This window comes from Peromyscus californicus, unplaced genomic scaffold, assembly GCF_007827085.1.
Source record: "Peromyscus californicus insignis strain IS unplaced genomic scaffold, ASM782708v3 Scaffold_24__1_contigs__length_46423439, whole genome shotgun sequence".
Classification (NCBI taxonomy): Eukaryota; Metazoa; Chordata; class Mammalia; order Rodentia; family Cricetidae; genus Peromyscus; species Peromyscus californicus.
This window is the reverse complement of record NW_026294535.1, coordinates 25583046-25607075: the sequence shown is the minus strand read 5'-3', so window position 1 is coordinate 25607075 and position 24030 is coordinate 25583046. Positions and strand designations below refer to the sequence as shown.

The window sequence follows — 24030 nt, the reverse complement described above, 5'->3', positions numbered from 1 at the left end:
TGATTGTGAAATTTCAGTCCTTTAAGACAAATGAAATGTTGAGATGGGCTGGGCGGTGGTGGTGCACACCTTTAATCCCAGCACTTGGGAGACAGAGGCAGGCGGATCTTTGTGAGTTCTAGGCCAGCCTGGTCTACAGAGCGAGATCCAGGAAAGGCGCAAAGCTACACACAGAAACCCTGTCTCAAAAAACCAAAAAAAAAAAAAAAAAAAAGGAAAAGAAAAAAGAAATGTTGAGATGGAAGCATGTGTGTTTAAGAACCTAGAGAAAAATTTACAGTCGGCTAAGGTAAAACATGAGTCCCAACCAAAGAGTTGACCAGAGTCAACAATGCACCACCTGAACCTTCTTTGGACTACACCTAAATTCATCTGTACTTCTGGATCTTGGCATCTTAAATTTTTTTGCCTCTGGACAAAGTCGATGAGATTCCATGCCTCACCCCAGTGGTTCCTTGTACTACATACGCTGTGGTAGTTAGCTTTCTTCTAACTCTTCAGGACAGATTTTTCTGCTACATTGGGCTTTATCCCAAAGATCTAACCTTAGCAAGTAGTAGCTACTGTTTCCATGAACTGACTACATTGGTTCCCCTAAACCTGGAAAGCAAATGAATATCTGACAGTTACACAGAAGGTAGGCATAGTGCTGAAGAGATGGGAACACACCATGATAACACACAACTCCCAACCTCCTTCATGTCCATTATTGAAATACCAAGTGGCTATTAATATCAGTAATTTATTGCTTCACCTATCACTTTTATTTTGCCAGATTCAAGGCCCATAAATACTATTATTAATGGTTGATTTAGCCCTTTAAGGACTTAAATAGAATTATTTTAAAGGAAATATGCTGCATTGGTAAGTAGAAAACATTTCCTACGGTCATAAATAAAAAGAAGGCCGTGAAAACAAAGCAGTATTATTCTATTGAGGTTGCCTATCAAGAATCTGAGTAACAGTTCAAAATGCCTTTTAATTTATAAATTAAAAAAGATTGTTAAAGGTTGGACATACTAGTATAGAGTTAAGGTTTTTCTAATTAGAAAAATAAAGGCTTTTGAAGAGTGACTTCTTTGCTGTGAGTCCAATTATTTAATGGTGCATCTAGCTAAAATTACTTCCTGTACCCACATCTGCATGTCCAATGCCTTGGAAAACTAATTAGCTTCAGCTACCATATATGACGATGGTTAGAGAAGGTTACAGGAAATACTTCACAGCATGTCTGCCTGTTGCAGAGGATTGGGACAGCCACTGGAAGGGAAATTTATATGAAAGTACTTTGCCGGTTGTGGTGGCGCATGCCGGTAGGATTTGCTGAAGGAGGCGGAGGCAGGAGGATCACGAGTTCGAGGCCAGCCTGGGCTACACATTTTTACCAAAAAAAAAAAAAAAAAAAAAAAAAAAAAAAAGGCCGGGCGGTGGTGGCGCACGCCTTTAATATCCCAGCACTCGGGAGGCAGAGCCAGGCGGATCTCTGTGAGTTCGAGGCCAGCCTGGTCTCCAAAGCGAGTTCCAGGAAAGGCGCAAAGCTACACAGAGAAACCCTGTCTCGAAAAACCAAAAAAAAAAAAAAAAAATACTTATGTACTCTGGGAGAAAAGCTAATCGAAATTTCAGAACTAACTTCTAGAAAGAGAATTTAAGTGCATGAGCTCCGTCTGGAGATACCAGTATTTATTTAGTTGAGGGACCCATTCAATTGTCATTTTTTTGATTTTGTGTGTTTGTTTTTGAGACAGGGTCTCACCATGTAGCTCTGGTTGTCCTGGAACTCACTATGTAGACCAGGCTGGCCTTGAACTCAGATCTTCCTGCCTCTGCCTCCCAAGTACGGGGGTTACCTGCTTCAATTGTTCTTCTAATTAAATCCCACGGAAAGCTTCTAAATTCCCCAGGGTAAGATAAAAAAAAAAAATGTGGTGATAACACACATGGCATCTACCTGAAGGATATTTATGGATTTAATTTTGGTAGGTGTGAATAATGTCAGTTCTGCCATCTTCAAGATTAAGGGGATAGTATGTATGAGAAAGAAAAGATTCAGGTGTTTGTATTCTTGTATTTGCTCCTTTTCTTTCCCTTACTCAAACAAACAGCAACTCTGCTTCCTTGCCTCAGGGCACTTTTGTGGCTGGGGAGAAAAAGGAGAAGTAGTTTTCAAAACTGTTTCCTTCCTAGCTTGAAATGGCCACCCCCTAATTTCTATTTAATAAGAGTTTAGGGCCATTAATCTGGTAGCAACTAGCATAGGAGATGACTAGAAACCTATTGGCAATACATTGGCGTGCCATTAGATTTCAATTAAAATACCACTTTCTAAACCTGTCCACCTTGTCTTACACAAAATGTTGATCCACAGTACAACAACAATGGGTTGTTATTTTTAGTTAAGATGCAGAAGAGAACACCAAGCAGAGGGGTTTTTAATCTAAGCTGTCCTTGGTTGTTGTCATGGTGGGGACAAGTTTTCATGGAGAATAAAATTTCTCGTCTAGACCCATTAAGAGAAGAGAGAAGCCTGTGGGTCTCTTGAACTGTAAGGATTTGGTCCCTCATACCTGGAGGGACCTCCTGACTGGGACAGTCTCAGAGCAAATTGCTGAAAGAAGCTTCAGAGAGACAGGGATGTAAAAGGTGGGGACGCCCAGACATACCAGTGCTGCACATATAGAAAAAATGCCGCAGTCTGGTGGATCGGGGGTCAGCCCATAGATTCATTGCAACTAACCTACTGTCAGTCGTTAATTCTAGGTTCCTGGATTCATGAATTCTAGTTGTGGAATGAATAAAATAAACACAGCACTCTGCCATCCATAAGCTTACACTTGAGGAGTCCAAAGCAATACCCATTGCACTACAGAGCCTCCAATCAAAAGCAAACATTCTTTTCGTGTGTGTGTGTGTGTGTATGTGTGTGTGTGTGTGTGTGTGTGTGTGTGTGTGTGTGTGTGATGGAAAATAAGCACATTTTACATTGAGTCACCCACACGAACACAGTTTTTGCTTTATCTTGGCTGAGAAGCAATTGAAAGCACATAGGAGTAGCCTCTTCAGGAAGTCTTGAGGAAAGGTAATGATTCGTGAACTAATCACTGGAGTAGAGATTGGCTAAGCACAAACATGATAGAACATGTGAGGGGAGAGGAGCATGGCGTGACTTACATGCGTAAAAGCATGAAAAGAATAGTCAGGGTTGGAATGCACAGCAACGAGAAAATTGTCACAGGATCCAAAGCAGAGTAACCTGATCACTAGAAGTCTTCTGTACAAAGTAGGTGACATGTTTATCATGATGCTGGGGATGATTCAGGACATGTGTGTGCTGTGGGATGGTCTGTATGTTAAATGTGTTGCTCTGATTGATTAATAAAACACTGATTGGCCAGTAGCCAGGCAAGAAGTATAGGCAGGACAAAGAGAGAGGAGAATTCTGGGAAGTAGAAGGCTGAGGCAGAGAGACACTGCCAGCCGCTGTGATGAGAAGCAACATGCTAAGACACTGGTAAGCCACGAGCTACGTGGCAACTTATTGATCAATAGAAATGGGTTGATTCAAGATATAAGAACAGTTAGCAAGAAGCCTGCCACGGCCATACAGTTTGTAAGCAATGTAAGTCTCTGTGTGTTTACTTGGTTGGGTCTGAGCGGCTGTGGGACTGGTGGGTGAGAGATTTGTCTTGACTGTGGGCCAGGCAGGAAAACTCTAGCTTCGTGTGTGTGTGTGTGTGGGGGGCAGCCCTGGATAAAATGTAAAAGCTTTATTTATGGAACACTTTCCTCCTTGGTAAGCATTCATACTGCCTCCCCTCCTTGCTATTATTGAAATTAATTCATCACTGCCATAAACTGAGAATATGATACTTGATTTGTTAATAGGGCTGAAAGTATGACCCATCTCATTTTAAGAGAAAATCCTAAGACTAAAAAAGTCATTAGTGCCGGGCGGTGGTGGCGCACGCCTTTAATCCCAGCACTCGGGAGGCAGAGCCAGGCGGATCTCTGTGAGTTCGAGGCCAGCCTGGTCTCCAAAGCGAGTACCAGGAAAGGCGCAAAGCTACACAGAGAAACCCTGTCTCGAAAAACCAAAAAAAAACAAAAACAAAAAAAAAAAGTCATTAGTGCAGTGATATACCCTGGTGTTTGTATACTTGGGTGGGTGTTGCCTTTTTCTGTTTGGAAGTCTGGCTTGGATGGTAGCTGAAGAGCCAGTGGAAAGCTAGTGGATGATGATGGTTGTGTGTCTCTCTCCTCCTCCCCCCTCCTCTTCCTTTTCTCTTTTCTCCATTCTGATAGAATCTTGGAACATTAGAAATGTTCTCTTGGGTTGTCCCATTTGTGTTACAGCCGAGTGCTTTGAGTGGACTGAATGACCCAAAGATTCTTGTAAACTTCCAAGGTATGTTTATTTCTACCATGCCAAATGAATAATTGAGGACTTGGAACACCCTGTTAAGGAATGATGGTGACTTATGATTAGAAATTATTCACAACTATTTGAGGTCTCTAGGCTGGGAAAGGTGGTAAAGTGGACCTGAAATTCTAGCGCTTGGGAGGCTGAGGCAGGAAGATCATGAATTCAAGGGCGGCATGGACTGTACATAAGAAGGCACCACCTATCTCAAAACCAGAGCAAAGAAACTATGACTGTAGGCTGAAGGTGTAGCTTAGCAGTGTAGCACTTGCCTAGACTAGGTCAGGATGGGGGCTCAATTTCCAATGCTACATAAGTCAGAAGCAACAAGAAGAAATCTATTTAAAAGACCCGGGGAAATAGATATAAATTAACGTCTAATATACATGTGTGAGTGAACACACACACACACACACACACACACACACACACACACACTTCAATGCATAGTAGACATCTGTTTTTCATTTCTTTACATTTCACCTGTCTGGCATCATTTCTACTTCCTATTAATAGCAGGATATATGTCTACTTGTACAGAATCTGGTGATATTTCTTAAGGTGCTTTTGCCACCACGAACGTGAACCAATTGGGGTTCTTGATTGCAAATAACAGACATTGATACTGCCCTCCTTTTCTGCTGCTGTGAGAGGCATGACCACAGAGATGAAGGTTTAAAACTAGACAAAATTTAAACCCAGAGTTTCCCTGCGCCAAGAGTACGTGATACATCAGTGACATTCTCTACTCAGCATCATAGGAGGCTGAGGTCAGGATGCTGGCAGGTACATTCTCTCTGAACCAGGCTCACTGGTTGTTGGTATTCTGTTTCATGTAGAACCATGGTCCTATTTTCTTGCTGGCTATCAGTCGGCCACAAGCTGTTCCCGTGTCTTTGTTTTATGGCCTCCTCCTTTAGGTAACTAACAACACGATGTCTGCCCATCCAGACCAGCAGGAAAATCTCTGGAAAGGACCTAGTGTCTATTTTAAGAGCTTTCCCTCAAATTCAAGTCCATTTGAGGCAGCCTCCCTTCTTTCCCCTTTAGTGAGTTATTGTTAAAATGTACACTGAAATTTTATCAGTTAAACTTATTTTTTGGTGGTAGTAGAGGTGTAACTCAGAGCTTCTTGCATTCCACACAAGCATGATAGCATTGAGTTACATCCTCATCCTAGCCATTTTGAGCCGCTTTTAAGTGTACAGTTCAGTGGCAGTAAGTGCAGTAATGTTTGATGCGTCCATTGCCAGCGTCTGTTCACAGAAGTTGCTCACCTTGCAAGGCAGAAACTCAGTGTATTGAACAGAATTCTATGCCCTGTTCCCTCCAATCCCGAGCAACCATGACTCTTGTTTCTGAGAGTTTCACTACTGAGTAATTCATAAATAGAATTACGTAGTATCTATACTTTTGTGAACAGTTTATTGCCCCTAGCCTAATGTCTACAAATTGTATCCATATTATAGCACGTGCCAGAATTTCCTCCTGCATATTATGGATAGGGATGTATCATGTTTGACTTGTCATTTATTTATTTATTTATTTATTTATTTATTTATTTATTTATTTATTTATTTATTTATTTATTGGTTTTTCAAGACAGGGTTTCTCTGTGTAGTTTTGGTGCCTGTCCTGGAGCTCACTCTGTAGAGTTAGCATTTTACCCATTAATAATCACTAGGTTGCTTTTACATTTAGGCCACTGTTATAAATAATTATGAGAATCTGATTGCACTTCTTTGGTATATACCCTCAAGAGTGGGATTTCTGGATCACATGGCTGTTCTAGCTTTAATTTGTAAAAGCCCACCATACTATTTTGTGCTCAAAACTATTTTACACTCCAACCATTCAAAATATTTTACTCTCCCCCACCTCAGGTTCTCAAGCTAGAACCCAGGGCTTCATGCATACTTGGCAATTGCTCTACCACTGGGTACACCCTCTGCCCAAGAAACATTTTTTTTAATAACTAAGAATCAGCAGGTTTGGAACATTACTTGCATGGGTTGAAATTCTTTTGGTTTGTGTCATATAACCTTATTATGGAGCTGGAACCCTTTACATTCACAGTCCCTCCTACCCTCAAGAGGATTATATATAGTGTATACACCAGAGATAAGAGTTTTAGGGACCGACCAACTTTGAATTCTACTTACTGTACTTTTATAGGCAAAAATATTTATGTAAAGGATAATAACTGGCTTCGGAGTTAGTGTGAAGGCTGCTAATTAGCCACCATAATCAGTAGGAAAAAATGTGAGGAAGATAATATCAAACAGATCACCCTATGCGAAAACTCTGTGGAATGGCATTGCTGGTATCACTGTTGATGTTGCCTAAGACAGTAAAAAACTAAAAAAACCCACTGTAACTAGCCCCCACAGAGCTCCTTCCTCCTAGCATTCACCTTTATATAAAGCCTTCACCTTGTTTCTCTGTTGCTTTGTGTGACCATCGGGTACAGCAACTATAATAATCTGTTACTTCCAAGATGAAAAAACAAAAAAACACTGTGACCTCAGTCTTGGATCTCTATCACTTGGGTGAATCACTGTCCCTGGGAGTATTCTGCAGGCCTGTCTGGAGACACTCAGGCAGCCTTACAGAGAAGCCCACACAGTGAGACACCAGAGCTTCCATCTAAGTGTGTGAGCCTTCTGAAAAGCAGATTATCTAGCCCCAGTTAAGCCTTCGGGTAAATGACTACAGCGCTGACTGCTGGTGAGCTACAAAGGTTTGTTTTTGTTTGTTTGTTTGTCTCTAGGAGTTTTAAACAAAGTTGAACACAAATAGAGAATTGTCATAGGGGAACTCTGACCACCTGGTCCTTTGCAAACAGATGGTTGCTCTCACTGTTGCAGATGAAGCTTGCCGACCCCTCCATTATGGCTACCAAGAGCAAACATGAGCTCTTCTGCATTTTTACAACATTTTCTCCAATCCCAAGTCCTCAGCATCAATGTCCAGTTAAAGACCAAGTGAAGAAAGAACTCCTAGCCCAGTTGGGCATCAATAGTGGATGCCATTGCCCTTCCAAAATCCCTGACATTTTTTCTCCAAAAAGTTAGGTTAAAAATAGGCGAACAAGCCGGGTGGTGGTGGCGCACGCCTTTAATCCCAGCACTCGGGAGGCAGAGCCAGGCGGATCTCTGTGAGTTCGAGGCCAGCCTGGTCTCCAAAGCGAGTTCCAGGAAAGGTGCAAAAAAAAAAAAAAATGGGCGAACAACTCGCATACCTCTATCTAAAGCAAATAGATAGACTCTCTATAGCATTAGCAAAGTCAGTTTCTACTTTGGGGTCTGTACCACTTGATTTTTTTTTTTTTTTTACCCTCCTTCAACCCACATACGGAGTTTTGGGAGATACCCATTCTTCCAATACATCCAGTGCTGTGGATATCGCTCTGTATAAATAAAATGCTGATTGGCCAGTAGCCAGGCAGGAAGTATAGGCCGGACAAGCAGAGAAGAGAATTCTGGGAACAGGAAGGCTGAGTCAGAGAGATGCCACCAGCCGCCGCCATGAAAAGCAAGATGTAAGGTACTGGTAATCCACGAGCCACGTGGCAACTTATAGATGAATAGAAATGGGTTAATTTAAGATATAAGAACAGTTAGCAAGAAGCCTGCCACGGTCATACAGTTTGTAAGCAATCTAAGTCTCTGTGTGTTTACTTGGTTGGGTCTGAGCAGATGTGGGACTGGCTGTGAGAGAGAGAGAGATTTGTCCTGACTGTGGGCCAGGCAGGACCAGGAAAACTCTAGCTACAATTCAGTTTTGCTAATAACCAGAGATAGTTTCTGTGATGGGAGCGAAAGAAATCTAGTAAGTAACAAATGTTCAATGGTTTTCCCCTTAGCTTGGTCTGTAACCAAATACTCCAAATTTCTGCATCAAAAGCCATCTCTTTGTATTTTTGTTATTAATGAAGGTAAGTTTAGGCTATTATTTATTTATTCATTTAGCAAAATACTATTAAACATTTTTCCATAAGTCAAATCTTATGCTGGCTTTAAGAATAAATGGTATTGTCTTTTCAAAATGACTCAAAATATGAAAATTCCCCTCAAATGTTAGGTAAGAAACAAGAAACAACTCAATCTAAATCAATAATATTAACGTGAAGTTTTAACAATATAAACACTCATCTTGTGTAATCACCAATGTCTAGTGGACAGCTCAACTCCTGTGACCAAGCACAGCACCACTAATAATAGAGCAACCTTCATTAAGTACTTTGGTGTTATCTAGGTTACATTTCTTTTTCTAATATGGATATCCTGAGCCCAATAAAACTTTCACATGAAATATATCTTTCTAAGAAATTTAAGAATAGAAGAACATATTAGATATTACCAAAAGGATTTAATCAGACATACTCAAACACACTCAAAATGTAAAGTATTCTATTAGGACAGTTGGCCTGGTATATTAATAAAAGACCATGTAGTAAAATTTTTTTAAATGTTTAAAAAATGATTTGTTTCTTTTTATTTCTGTGCATGCATGTCTGTGTGAAGGTATCACATATCCTGGAGCTGGAATTACAGACAATGGTGAGCTTCCATGTGGATGCTGGGACTTGAACCGGGGTCCTCTGTAAGAGCAGCCAGTGCTCTTAGCTGCTGAGCCATCTCTCCAGCCCCAATTTTGTTGTTGTTTTGTCTATTGCTTTTGGCTTTTGGTTTTTCAAGACAGAAATTCTCTGTGCAGCCCTGGCTGTCCTGGAACTAGCTCTTTAGATCAGGCTGGTCTCAAACTCACCGAGATCCACCTGTCTCTGCCTCCCAAGTGTTGGGATCAGAGGCATGCACTATCACTCAGGTAATTTTTTTAATTTAATTTTAATTTTTAAAATTTTAATTTTAATTCTTTTGAGATTATAACATAATTATATCATTTCCCCCCTCCCCTTTCTCCCCTCCAACCCTTCCTATGAACAACACCTCCCTCCCCAGCTCTCATTAAAATTCATGGCCTTTTTAATCTTTAATTGTTGTTGTTGTTGGTAATGTGTGTGTGTGTGTGTGTGTGTGTGTGTGTATGTGTGTGTGTGTTCCTAAATGTATAAATACAACTTTCTTAGTTTGTAGAATGTTACTTGTATGTACATGTTTTCAGGACTGACCATTTGGTATTCGATAACCAGTTGGTGTACTCTTTCCTGGGAAAACCTGTTTCTCCTGCTCTCAGAATTCCTTAATTGTTGTAGTTCTTTGTCTAGGGTGGGTGTCATGAGCTTTCCCCCTTCCATGATAGCATGTCCATTGGTGTTGTCCTTGTTCAGATCATTTTTATACAATCATATTGATGAGTGTTTATAGGTATAGCTTCTGTAACATTTCTAGGAGACATAGTCTCACAGCAAACTTCCTGTTTCTCTGGCTTTTACAATCTTTCCATCTCAAGCTTTCAAAGGAGGGAAGCAACCCATAGTCCTACCCAGCTGTGGAACCCATAAACCACAATAATGACCAGTGTGTCACTTTAACTCAAAGGGTATAACAGTGGCACACATAACTTGCTGGTAACCAACAGCTCTCTAGTTGGCCCCACAACCAGCTTAACAAAAGGAAAATTATACTGGGAACTGGAAATAGCCAACTACCCAAGACTAGTGAAGTTATAGGTCTTGGAGTAGAACCTACAACCACTGATTTACTAAACCAGAATATCTCTAGATACATTATAAATATTTATCTTTATACCCACAAATAAGTGTGGGTCTCATCCTTTATTAAAGAAACTTCTGTTTATCACAGATGGAAACCATCATAGAAAACCATAGCTGATAAAATAATAATAATAATAATAATAATAATAATAATAATAAATGATAATAATGAGAGCTAGCCTAGGTTAAAAGAGAAAGAAAATGTAACAAAATTGCCCATATAAATTTTGATAGGCTCTGGTATGAAACTAGTCCTGATTATTGGAGAAATTTGAAAACTGGTTGCATCTTAAAATGGTATAAAAGATTTTTTGTTAATTTTTGTTCAAAGATATGGTAATAATGTGATCATGTAGCGATTTAAATGGATGGATGTGTGGTTTTGTAATGATGTTGACAACTTCTTTTCAGGTGTTAAATAAAGACAAGCCTGAGTAATATGAAGCAAATCTGGCAATGTTTGAACTTTTGAGTAAGTAGCAAATATTTGTATCAAGCTTCCTTTTGGGCCCCATAAACCACAATAATGTGGAACCCATGGCTTCCAAATCATGCCACGGAGACTTACTAATTATGAATGCTCGGCCTTATCTTATGCTTGTTCCACTAACTCTTATAACTTATTTTAACCTGTTTCTCTTCATCTACATTTTGCCTCAGATATTTTTTTTAACCTTTCTTTCATTCTGTATGTCCTACTCTGTGTCTTTCTAGCTGGAAGCTGCCCGCCTGGCCCTAGGCATCTCCCTCTCTTTCTCCCTTGTTCTCTTCTCTCTTCTTTCTCGAGCCCAGATTCCTCCTCCTACTCATTCTCTCTGCCCACTCGCCCTGTCTATCCCTCTCCTGCTATTGGCTGTTCAGCTTTTTATTAGACCAATCAGGTGCCTTAGGCAGGCAAAGCAACACATCTTTACATTATTAAACAAATTCAGCATAAACAAATGTAACACATCTTTGCCTACTTAAAGCATCTGCAGCATAAACAAATGTAACACATCTTTACATAGTTAAAGTAATATTCCACAACAGATATTCCCATATTTACTATTCTTTCAGATTTTCTGTTTGAACTTCCCTGTCCCCATGGCAAAGGATAACCACAAGGCCTTATACACACTTGGCAAAGTGCCCTACCTTGGAGCTATGTACCTAGCCCCTGAAAATTTGTTTTCCTTTTCCTTCTTTTTATGTGTATGTGTGTATGGGGTGTGTGTGTAAGTGTGTTTGCATATGTGTAGTCACATTTGCATGTACAGGTGCTTGTATATATGTATGTCATGTGGGTACTATTTCCTTTTCTGTAGCCGTGGTAAAATATCAGACACAAAGCAAATTAAGGGGCAGAAGTGGTGGCCCACACATTTAATCCCTGTTCTTGGGAGCCAGAGGGAAGCAGATCTCTGAATTCTGAATTCAAGGTCAGTGTGGTCTGTATAGCAAGTTCCAGACCAGCCAAAGCCACATAGTGATACCCTGTCTCAAACAAAACAAAACAAAACAAGACAAGACAAGACAAAACAAATAAACAGACAGACAAGTTAAGGATGAAAAGATTTGTTTTGGTTTATGTTTCCAGATGGATAGAGTCATGGTTGATCTTTTAGCTGACTTGAAGAGTCAACTTGACACAGCCCAGGTTATTGGGGGGGGTACACCTATCAGATTAGCCTCTGGACATGTCTATGGAGCATTTTCTTGATTGCTGATTGATTTAGAAGGGCCCAAGGCACTGGGAGTAGTACCATCCCTAGTCAGGTTGGCCTGGCCTATATACAAAAGGTAGGTGGATGTGAGACTAGAATCAAGCCAGTAAGCAGCAGTCAGTCCTCCATTGTCTCTGCTTTAAGCTGCTTCCCTGGCTTCCCTTGATAACGTAAGACGACACAAACCCCTTCTTCCTCGTGTTGCTTTCGCTCATGGTGTTTATCACAGCAACAGAAAAATAAACTAGAACAGAGGAGAAGGAACCTTAATAGCCTGGGAAAGTGTGGCAGCAGGAAACCTCTCTTTTCACAGGTTGGAGGTGTGGTCTTGCCCCCAGGGAAGGGTTTCTACTGTTCCAGTGCAGAGCCCGGAGGCTTCTTTTTAATGATACTATCATGATTCACAGTTGAAGCCTCGTTTCCAGCATGTGACTTGACTGCAATCTTAGTCTTCGTGGTGCTCTTTTTCTCTTTTTTTCCTTCCAAACATCACAGTGTTCATTTCTTTCCTGCACTGTTACTCCATTTCACTGTAGATCTGCGTAAGTGTAATCAGTAATAACAGTCCCGTAGACTCCGTGTTAATGCTATCTAGAAATTCATTCCACCAAAGAAGTTAAAAGAATCGCTTTTTAATTCAGCTTCAAGTAATTTCTCAGAATGTGGACAGAGCACAGCCAGGTTCTTTGCGTAAATAGCATGGGTTACCCTTTTTTTCTGGTAGCAGCCTTGTTCCCCTCTGTAACGTCCTAAGCCATGCATCTATTATCCACATTTTTCTCAACATTTTTATCTTCCATGTTCTCACTAGAGTGGCCTATTAAGCTCTGCTTCTAACATTAACTACTTCTCTCTCCCAAGGTTCTGAAGTCCCCCCTTAAGCAGTCCGAAGGCATAAAAGCCATTGATCAGGTTTTCACAGTGCACCCCACTCTTGATACCAATTTCTGTATCCATTACTTTCCTGTTGCTGTTATAAAGTACCCCGACAAAAATCAAGTCAGGAAAAAGAGAGTTTTATTTTGATTGATAGTCCCAAAGAGATAGAGCCCATCATGTCAGGGAAGGTATAACTGCAGGAGCCCAAGGCTGGCAGATCACATTTTCATCCACATGTCACAAGCAGAGAGAAGGTACAGGAAGTGAAATGGGACTATAAAACCTCAAAGCCTGCCCCCAGGATATACCCCCACCACCAAAACACTGCTTCCTAAAAGTTCCATAATGTCCCCAAACAGCACCACAAGCTTGGGACCAAGTATTCTGTAAGGAACACATGTAAGGCCTAGGGTGAACAACCCTGGTCAGGAATGATAAGCAATAGAATGATGTAAGTAAACCACAAATGGAGTAGTGATAAGCTATAAGCTATGTGTGGAAGTAGGGATAAGACTAGAAACCTAGCCAGGAAAGAATATAAAAGATGAAGCCTCAGACCCGACCAACAGAGCTCGTCAGGCCCTCGCGCGAGACGACTCTCCTCTGCCAGAGACGTGAGATCCTGTCCCCAGTGCAGACGTGGCTGACCTGAGGAAGGCTGACCCAAGATCCAGAGGAACAGACGTGGCGAGTCCGGACCTGTATACCCGGAGAGGTACTCCTGCTTCCATTTGGAAGACAGGATGAATATTGCTTGTAATCTTACTGTGTGAATAAATGAGTGTTATACCAAGTCTGAATCAAGAGTGATTATTCCTCCCCCGTAACTGGGGTATGTGCTCGCTACAGTTGGCGTAGTCGGCAGGATTTTGGGCTTAAAGCCTCCTTGACCACTGAGCACTGAGGAATGTAAAATAAGTAATACAAAAGAATTGGCTATTACTCTGGTGGAGTAACAAATTACAGGAAACCAAATAAACTAGCAAGTGACCTCAAAGCCGCTCTGAGAAATCAACTCCTCGAAGTCAACTCTGAGGACCTAAAGAAAATCTGAAGGTCCAAGGAGGAAGAACTGGTAGGAGAGAGAGTATCAGAAGCAGACGGGAAACACCACCCTCCCTAAGGGTGCGGAGTACCGAAAGAATACCGGACACCTTGATGCCAACCCAGACCCCTGGGGAAGAGCGGAAGGTGCTGGGAAAGAGCTAAATGAGGCGCTGGCTGGCCAAAAGGATAGAAAGGATCGCGGATTTGAAATTTGAAAAATTGATAACTGATTCTTTGAATCAGTCTAAACGAATTAGTGACTGGGAGTGGTACCGTAGGAAAAAATTAATTAAATTTTTGTACGGCTTGGTATACCACTTACAATGAATAGATTAATTAAGAAATTTAAGAAGACTAACATCTCCCCAGTGACAGGTAGAGAATACCAAGATGAGGTTGAAGAACAGTGGGGAAAAGTAGCCTCCAAGGTTAAAAATAAGGCCGGCATGAAATCAGTAAATGTAACTAACACATTAACAAATCCGGATGTGGTAGAACAAGAATTAGAGGGATGTAGCAAGGCACAAACTACCGCACTGCTTATGAAAACGGTGCAGGATATTGATAAGGACAGATTAATGGGCAAAAGGCTAGCCTTAAACATAGTGAGGAAGGAACAGGAGCGTAGCGCTACTCCTGGATGGAATGGATGTAACACCGTACCATCATTTCCTGTCTCTACCCAAAGTAAGAGAACTCCTATTAGAAGTACTATATCAGCTCTGAACCCCTTCAGCACTGGAGGAGGTAGTAATCGTCCCAAATTTGAAATGGGAACGAAGTTTGAGGAAATCAGGCCATATACTCCTCAGGAGATCTCAGAATTACGGAAAGATTATGCCCAAAATGGACAGAAAGACGCAGAATATATGTGCCGACTGTGGGAAAAGGGAGCTGACACAGTCATGTTAACTGATCTAGAAATGAGAAAGATCAGAAACATAGTAGAGAACCCCTCAGTATCAGAAGCTCTAGAGCATGTAATTGAGACATCAAAAGGCGATACACATCCACTATTAGATTGGATTACTGCAGCTTGGAGATTTGCATTTCCAACATTAGACCTCACTCAATTTGAATCAGCAGCACAGTGGACAACATATGCACAAGCCATAAAACAATGTAGAAAATTAGGCATATTGTATTTCATATACAACCAGGTACCCACACCTCAAGCCGCACCTTTTACACCACAATTTAAAAAGATCATTATTAAAGGAGCTCCAGCACACCTTAAAATGAGCCTAGCTGGACCCCTGCAGGCATGTCAAACCATCTCAGATGCCATGGAATTCTTTAAATCTTACAGGGAAATGGACATAGACAAGGTAGTATCATTCAATGTTAATAAGAAACAGGACAAGAAGAAATTTACACCGCGGTTTTCGAACATAAGACCATTTGGGAAAGCTAATCAAATGCCCATAAGACAGAATGCAAATAAACCATGGAACCCAATTAGAAGGTTGACAGGAAGGAAAAATATCCCATGGAGAGAGACACAGAGCAACCCATGGAGACAGACATGCCAACCAAAACCTTTTTTAGGCAATCGAAATTTCAAACCAAATTTCAGACCAAAATTTTTCAATCAGAACAATCACAGGCCCCCAAGAGCAGGACCCCCCAGACGCTACATACCAAGACGGACTTGATCAACCCGGCTGGTAGACCATTCGTAGCTATACCTATAATAACTAACAAAGGGCCGAGAATAGTAAAATGGCTAATAGATACAGGTTCTGAAATTAGTATAATAACGGAATTTACAGAACATTTTAAAACTGATAAAAGGATTATAATACAGGGAGTAGCAGCAGAAACAGAAGTACCAGTAATAAAATTAAGACTCAAATTATATAATAAGGAATATGAGATTGAAGCAGCTAGCTTCAATGCACCCTGTAATATCCTAGGCATTAAAGAAATAAGAAAATTATTCCCAGACTTTCTAAATAATAAGAGAATAGCTAAGGTCAGATGTAATCTAGCAGAAGTAAAAATACAACCTATTAAATTACCACACACACCCCCGACCTTCACGGCACAATACCCTATCAAAGGAGGTATTAAGGAAATAACAGAGACTATACAAACTTTGCTAAAAGAAGGCATTATAGAGAAATCTCAATCATTCAATTATAACAGCCCAGTATGGCCGGTGCTGAAACCTAATGGCAAATGGAGATTTACAGTTGACTTCAGGAGAATAAATGAAAAAACACCTAAACTTCCAGGACAACTTCCTGATGTGGAAGACATCTTTCTTAGAATTAAAAATTCAGCTCCAAAGGCAATGGCAACTATAGACTTAAGTGATATGTTCTTTGGAATCCCATTACACCCAACATCTAGGGAACTTACTACATTTACATGGCAAGGACAGCAATATCAATTCTTGAGACTCCCTCAAGGGTATTTGAACAGTCCTATTATTGCACACAACACCTTAACAACTACATTAAAGAGCTTTGAGCCAGAATCAGACTGTAACATATACACCTATGTAGATGATATAATGATAGTAGGACAAGCCATTGACAAAGTACAAAGTACATTAGAGAAACTAATTCAACATTTAAGAAATGAAGGGTGGACTATAAACCTAGAAAAAGTAAATAAAGCAGGAACAGAAGTAAAATTCTTAGGGGTACATTGGACTACAGAAGGACCAACAATACCCGAAACAATAATAGATAAATTAAAACAAATTAAGCGACCCCAGAATAAAACTGAGGTACAACATCTAATTGGCCTATTTGCATATTGGAGGCAACATATTCCATACTTACAGATCATATTACAGCCTTTATATAAAATAACAAAGAAAGCACAGGATTTTGAATGGGACCAAAACTGCGAAAATGCCGTTAAATTGGTACTGGAATATATAAACCAGTATAGCCACCTATATTATATACAGCCCGGTGACCACGTATTTGTGGACATCTTGTATATGCAGGGTTATGGTAATTGGAATATATTTTCAAAAAATAAAGACAGGGAAACGCCAATAGGCTTCTACTGCAAGAAATTCCCATGGTCAGAGAACAAATATTCGCTGTTCGAAAGAACCATATGGACAGCCTACGAGGCATTCAGGACAATCCACTCACTGCTCAAAGAGAACCATGTGACTCTCCGATCACATATACCCATTTTGGACTGGGTAAAGGCACCAGGAGAGGCATGGGCTGGACTACCCATGGAAGGAAAGGTACTTCAATGGAAATGGTACCTTCAGGAGTTCCTTCGATCAACACCTCTGTCAGCAAAGGGGTCGGTACCAGCGGTATCGGAGTCGATACTTCAGTCCGACAGGCCCATGACTCCAGAGGGATACATTTTCCCAACCTCAACCCCTCCCCAGAAACAGGTACCAATGGGCCATTGGGGGACTAGAGAGTACGATCCCTCTCTGGTTAATGCCTGGTTCACCGATGGATCAGCAACCACGGTGAACAACAAAGTGAGATGGAGAGCAGCCGCTTATAGACCTGGGGATGGAATGGTCATTACAGACCAGGGCACTGATAAATCAGCCCAACATGCAGAAGTTATAGCCGCACTATTGGCGATAAGACAAACTATAAAGGACAATTATAAACAAATTTATTTATACACCGATTCATGGTGTGTGGCAAATGGCATAGCAGTATGGTCAGGTAAATGGAGAAATAATGGATGGAAAATTAATGGTAAAGACATATGGTCAAAGGCAGCATGGCAGGAATTGGATGCAGCAAGCAGACTAATCAAAATCATAGTATACCATGTAGATGCACATACCAAGAAACAGGATGAGACAAGTAAAAACAATGAAGTAGTAGACAAACTAGCTTCAGCGTTAAGTATAAAGTTAAAAGGTACATGGAAGGCAAACATTAATCCAGAAACAGGAAAAGGTAAAATACAGAGAGAATGGATACAGGTAAGACCATCAACTAAGGACATACCTATAAGTACAGAAGAGATACTGAAAATCCATGAGCAGTTAGGACATATAGGTACACATGCACTAAAAAGTTGGTTCGATAAAAGAAATCTTAAGATGACATGGCAGACAATAAGGAAAGCAATCAATAGTTGCAACAATTGCCCAAAGGCTATTACAAGATTAACACACAATTACCAAGGGATAATAGGACACCGAATGGATTTTAATAGAATCCTACAAATAGACTTCATAGGACCGTTAAACAGCTTCAAGGGAAAATATTGCTGCACCCTAGTAGACATAACAACAGGTCTCGGGATGGCCCGAGAAAGCACACACCCAGACCAAAACACAACAATACTTACAGTCTGGGGATGGTGTGCAGCATATGGAATACCTGATATAATACAATCAGACCAAGGAACTCATTTCACAGGAGCCAAAACACAAAGAATGGCTAGAAACTTAAACATTCAATGGGACTTCCATAGAGCCTATACACCGACAGCAGCTGGAGCAATAGAAAGATGGAACGGAATGATTAAAAAACAGCTAGAGATGCATAAGGGAATACCACTGTCATTAGCAATAAAAATAGCAACTTATGAATTGAATACCAGACCCAGAATAAATAGGAAGTCACCAATAGAAGAAGCTATACAAAAACAACACACAATAGATTATCCTACAGTTATAGATAGAGAAGTAATAAGGAATCCTAATTGCCTTTACAGGAACCGGAAGAATAACAAATTATCCCCAGCAGAAATAATAGCACCAGGAACAGGAAACAACGTGTGGATAACTCAAGGTAAAAAGGACTTGAAATTAGTCAGGCTGGAGGATATAGCATAAATGTGTGTCAGGGAGGTGATATTCATAAGGGCAACCCTCCTGACGATTTGGCTAATAGCTATTGCAGTATACATAGTACTGCCAATCTTAGAATTTGTTTTTCCCTTCTGTAACATCATTTACCAAAGAAGCTACTCATACAACATAGTCAACAATACCAATCCTGGATACGCTTCTGCAGCATCCAGAACAGCCAACTTCACGGTATGCTGGATACACTATCTGCACAGGAGGCAATAAGAATAGCAAAGGTGATGTGCACATTGAAGGCAAGCAAGCTATATGCTATTGGAGCCTTTGTGTGCTCATTTTTCTGTCTCAGGTTAGCAGATGTGATGGCAATAACAGCATACCAATGCCAGCCCTATTGGACAGTACACCCACAACAAACAGACCCACCACCACACCACATGTTATACAAGTGGGCACTAGGAAACAGAATACCGTTGCTACACCAACAATTTATGATCTAGAAGGCAAATTACCGCTATATTGGTCAGCAGAGAGAAGATTTACACATTACATAGGAAAAACACACAGTTTTTGGCAAAAATATGCAGCATGTTTAACATATGCCTGGTATAAGGGTTGCGATCAATATAGAATGGCACTTAGCATATACCATCCAAACAAAGAATATATGTTAGAATCAGGGGATGATGTTAACACCAACATACATGAGCAGAACCCGTTAAAATGCCATTACAATGAATTATGGACCAACATTACCAATCACGCAGCCATATACAACATGTATTGGACAAAGAATTCACATATCAGAACAAACACATTAAGGGTAAACTCACACTATAGGACCAATACAATGGGAATAGAGACAGAACCAGAATTTGACTGCGAACTAGGCATGAATAGCTCCTTTGTGAGACAATATTTCGCACCAGTAATAGCACAACAAATGGAGGAGATAGGTATGCTGTATAATAAGACATCAGAAAGGTGGGAAGAACAAGTGTATAATTACAATGATGACTATTATGATGGTGATTACCCTGCTAGTACAACACCTAAAGTAATTACAACACCTATAAACCCATGCAACCCTATGAATTGGACAGTATGCAATGATGGTGAAATGGTAAAACCATGGCCAGTAGTATCTGGAATAATACCATTACCCAAACCCTGGGGAAATAGATGTCCCAATAACTTATGGAGATACATTCAAAAACATAAGCTAGATGTACCAGGACAAAATAATACTAACTGGTTATGCGTAGCAGACTATCCCAATTTACCATTCTATGGTAACTTCTCTGTATTATATAGCACAGATAACCCATCAGTAAAAGGAAAGGAATGGAAATGGGATGACTGGACAAAAATATTGCAATTAGGAGTAGAACATTGGAGATTCCCAATCATACTTACAGATATTATACAACAACCTTGGGCTTCAATGAGACACACAATGAAACCTAAATATGATTGCAACACAGACACCATAACACACATTTGCATACTTACAGTAAATTCCACATTACACAGGGAAAAACACTCTTTTGCATATGCATGTATAAATATGTCCGAAGCAAATACAAACATTAGACAAAACAACAATACAAAGACTATAGTGGACCTACATGTAGGACCTTTATTTACTGGAAGAACATCAAGGTCAGTACAAGATTTAATAGCAATCACAGATATAATAGGCCAGAAAATACCATGGCTAGGAATTTTTGTGGACAGTACTGCAAATATAACAGCTACTAAACAGGTCCAGGCAATAATGAGATTTAATGACGACCAACAGTCATATCCAACATATTTTACGCAAGCAAGTAATTTGGGATTTTTTAACCTAACCTTAGCAAAATCACTAACACAAGGTACCACAAGCTTGAGAAACAAATTATCATGCTTTACCGAAACAAATAATACAGCGGTACGGACTAACTGTACCACAAATAAAGCAACCACAATAATAAATTTGAATATATATGGTAAAATTACCATAATAAACAAACATATGTCACTAGTAAAATTTGACAGCACACCAATATTAACCATAGGCATGATACATGAACCAAAACATAAAATACATAACATGCTAGGTGGCAGTAAGATATCAATTTGCTGGTTTCACGAATCTAAAGACTTACTGGACATGCCCATACCCTGGGAAGTCAGTGCCAATGTTACTACAGATGAAGTAGCAGCAAAAAATATTTTCATATTTAATAGGGCAATTGAACAAAAGGCATACAATTTCACAGGTATAAGGGAGGTAGAATATATCCCACCATATGTACAAATGACAAAGGCTATGAGAATCAATAAGGTTATGGATCCAGATGACCTAATGGTACATTATAAAAATGGGATAACTAGATCAGGGAGTTTTTGGCAAACTTTGGATTATGAAATGGATAGAGTAATTGAATTACAGCACCATAATCTCCCATATTATTTCTACATGTTAATGCCAAATCCACAATATAAAGAATGGAATAAGGCTGAATGGGTAGCACACAAACCTAGAGGATCAATGAAATCACATACACAATATTGGGATAAAATATATTATCTCCCGATATCAAGAAATAAGGATTTTCTCAGCGAACATTCCAACACACCATTAATTATATTTAGAGGAAATATGACCAGACCAAATAAAGAAAATATTGGATTATATACAGCTCATTTTCCAAAAGGATACCTAATACCACCAGAAGGAACCCCAACAGTAGTCAAGGCACCAGCTATTATACCAGACCTAAAAAGTCCAGCTAAATTAGTTTTATACCCTAGGATTAGAAAAATTGAAATTACAATAGATTTGACAGCACTGAAACCACCTATAGAATATTGTAGTGATGTGAATTTTAGATTTGATTTAGACTACTCATCACCAACAAGAGTAGGAAGAAAACCACTACAAGCAATGGCAGTAGCAGCCTTTATGGCAGGAGCAATTTTAGGTGGAATAATGGGTGGAGGAGTATCAGCAGCAATGATAGAACCAATAAAGGCAGAAATATACCACATACAAGAAGTAAATAAGAAAACAGCAGAAGCTTTAGCAGCTATATCAAATTCTATAGATGGCATGCATACACTAATACAAACTATGCAAGGCGAGATAAAAATGTCACAAGACCTTTATAAGGAACAATTCTCCTATCAAGCAAAACTTATTAATACTAACCATAACATGATGATGTGTCAAATGTATCGAACTCAAGTCAGTAATATGAATAATGAATTAAATAGTTTATTTAGCACAGGGTTAGGGAGAAGAACAAGAGAATATCAAAGTATACTAAACCCTGAATATGAAAGCTCATGCACAGATGGATTATGCAATATACATTTAGTACAGATCTTCTTACAAAATTCATTTTCAGCATATCATTCCAAGGCGATACCACAGCTATATACTGAAAGAACAGGAGTATCAGAATGGAACCACCAATACTTAGTACCCATAGACCATTACTTATGGACCAATATGAATGACACACCAGTGTACATACCATTAGAAGACTCCATATCATTAGGAGCAAATACATACGTTTATCCACATTTACCAGAAAGCACACTTGAAACTAGTCAATTGGCAGTAACTACTATCACACAGTCACTAGAAGATACGGGAGATTACACTTTCTTGATATGTGCTAAATATTTACCTACTTTAGTTAGCTGCATAAATCTTAATGAAACCACAATGAATGATGATATCACAACATTCAATATTACAGAATCAGGATGCTATATGGTACACAACTGTAGCATCCTACAAATGAATTTCACTAATTATGATGGTAAAAACATAACCAAACAAAGAGTGACCACATTAACACTAGAAGAAAAACATTATTTTGATGGCTCACACTTATTTAATGACCCAACAGAATTAGAACATCACCAAACATTTGTAAAACAAGCAATGGAGTTACAGCACATTGCAGATTTCAATCAGAAACAACTGGAATCCATACATAACAAAATTAAAGAACAAGATGCAGCCATACATACATCACAAGCACAAACGCACAATCTAGTGAATCTGTTAAGAACAAATACATACATACATAAAGACTGGGCAAAACAGATGCAGAAATGCAGCTTTTGGGATTATTTAGGCAGACTAGTCAGATTAGATCTAATATGTACACCAATTTACACATGGTGGCACTGGATAAAGTTAGCAACCTTTTGGTTTTTAGTAATTTTAGGGATAAGTATTGCTTTATGTTTGTCTAAAAAAATCAAATGCTTGATAATAACTCCATGCTTAAGATGTCTTACAGGAATCAAGTAACAGGAAACCCACTTTGGAATCCGTCAGGCAGACGCTTCGATTTACTTAGTAAAAATGGAATGAGTAATTTACTATATACCACATACCAAAAATATATGGAACCATTGTCTGATATTTTCTATAGAATAGGTATATTATCTATGGCAGGAACGATACAGGGATGCAAATACTGCACCCATAAATATGCAATGTTCTACCTATCAGAACCAGGTGAGGTAGACAACCTCCCAATGCTCTTGATGCACTTAACGTTCCACTTGACAATAGAAGGAGGTATACATGATATGAGATTAATTGGAGATGGATACATGAGATATTATGGAACCATACAATCTAGTGTATATAAAGTGAATGGAATGTACAAAATACACAGAAATAACATGGATGCAGCCCTACATATAAGCGCAGCTTTAGCTGCAGCATATGTGGGCCGCGGTAATCACAGAATATATGAAACATATAGAACATGGCTAAAACATAATCCTGATGAAGCAATAATAAGCATTGATAAAGATTTCCTGAATGACCCACAGTGGGAAACAGGAGAACCAATGTATTTACAAAGCATATGTACTAGAATATTGTGTAGAGATTTTGTTATAGATGTGTTAAAAGAATTTGCAGCTTATAGCACTTGGTTGAAGTTATATAATGCATATATAGAGAAAAAACATAAAAATAAACCACCCAGAATGAGAAGGATAAGAATGCTAGGATTAACAAATTAGGATAACATATTGTAAATCTCCAGGCTGCGACCTCATGTGATGCCTTTTATGTTGAAGACATTTCAGGCATCAGGGGATGGAATGTAAGGAACACATGTAAGGCCTAGGGTGAACAACCCTGGTCAGGAATGATAAGCAATAGAATGATGTAAGTAAACCACAAATGGAGTAGTGATAAGCTATAAGCTATGTGTGGAAGTAGGGATAAGACTAGAAACCTAGCCAGGAAAGAATATAAAAGATGAAGCCTCAGACCCGACCAACAGAGCTCGTCAGGCCCTCGCGCGAGACGACTCTCCTCTGCCAGAGACGTGAGATCCTGTCCCCAGTGCAGACGTGGCTGACCTGAGGAAGGCTGACCCAAGATCCAGAGGAACAGACGTGGCGAGTCCGGACCTGTATACCCGGAGAGGTACTCCTGCTTCCATTTGGAAGACAGGATGAATATTGCTTGTAATCTTACTGTGTGAATAAATGAGTGTTATACCAAGTC

General features: G+C 39.7%; 2 protein-coding genes across 6 annotated transcripts in view; both read left to right on the top strand.

Moving 5' to 3' along the window:
• LOC128119762 (translation initiation factor IF-2-like) overlaps positions 1-24030 on the top strand; it is a 45526-nt gene that overhangs the window by 3606 nt on the left and 17890 nt on the right. Inside the window, exon 1 of one of the 2 annotated variants that reach the window (XR_008221666.1) lies at positions 9258-10572. The exons of the other annotated variant lie outside the window; for it this stretch is intronic. The gene's annotated coding sequence lies outside the window, so the exon portion shown is untranslated. Of the gene's footprint in view, positions 1-9257; positions 10573-24030 lie in introns of those variants that run through there. 2 annotated transcript variants of the gene reach the window in all.
• Positions 1443-24027, top strand: LOC128119759 (uncharacterized). 4 transcript variants are annotated; one of them, XM_052753287.1, is made up of 3 exons: positions 1443-9250; positions 10512-18477; positions 22788-24027. In XM_052753287.1, the coding sequence occupies exons 2-3, from the start codon at positions 15219-15221 to the stop codon at positions 22856-22858; spliced, it is 3330 nt and encodes a 1109-aa protein (XP_052609247.1). In that variant the 5' UTR covers positions 1443-9250; positions 10512-15218; the 3' UTR covers positions 22859-24027. The 4 variants fall into 4 exon arrangements, with proteins under 4 accessions (XP_052609247.1, XP_052609248.1, XP_052609246.1 ...); XM_052753286.1 differs by having other exon boundaries at positions 1445-9250; positions 10512-13397; positions 18401-24027; XM_052753288.1 differs by having other exon boundaries at positions 10512-24027.

Excerpts from the sequence above, each read along its gene's own strand:
- LOC128119759 (XM_052753286.1), top strand. The coding sequence starts at position 18,877 with ATGCCAGCCCTATTGGACAGTACACCCACAACAAACAGACCCACCACC.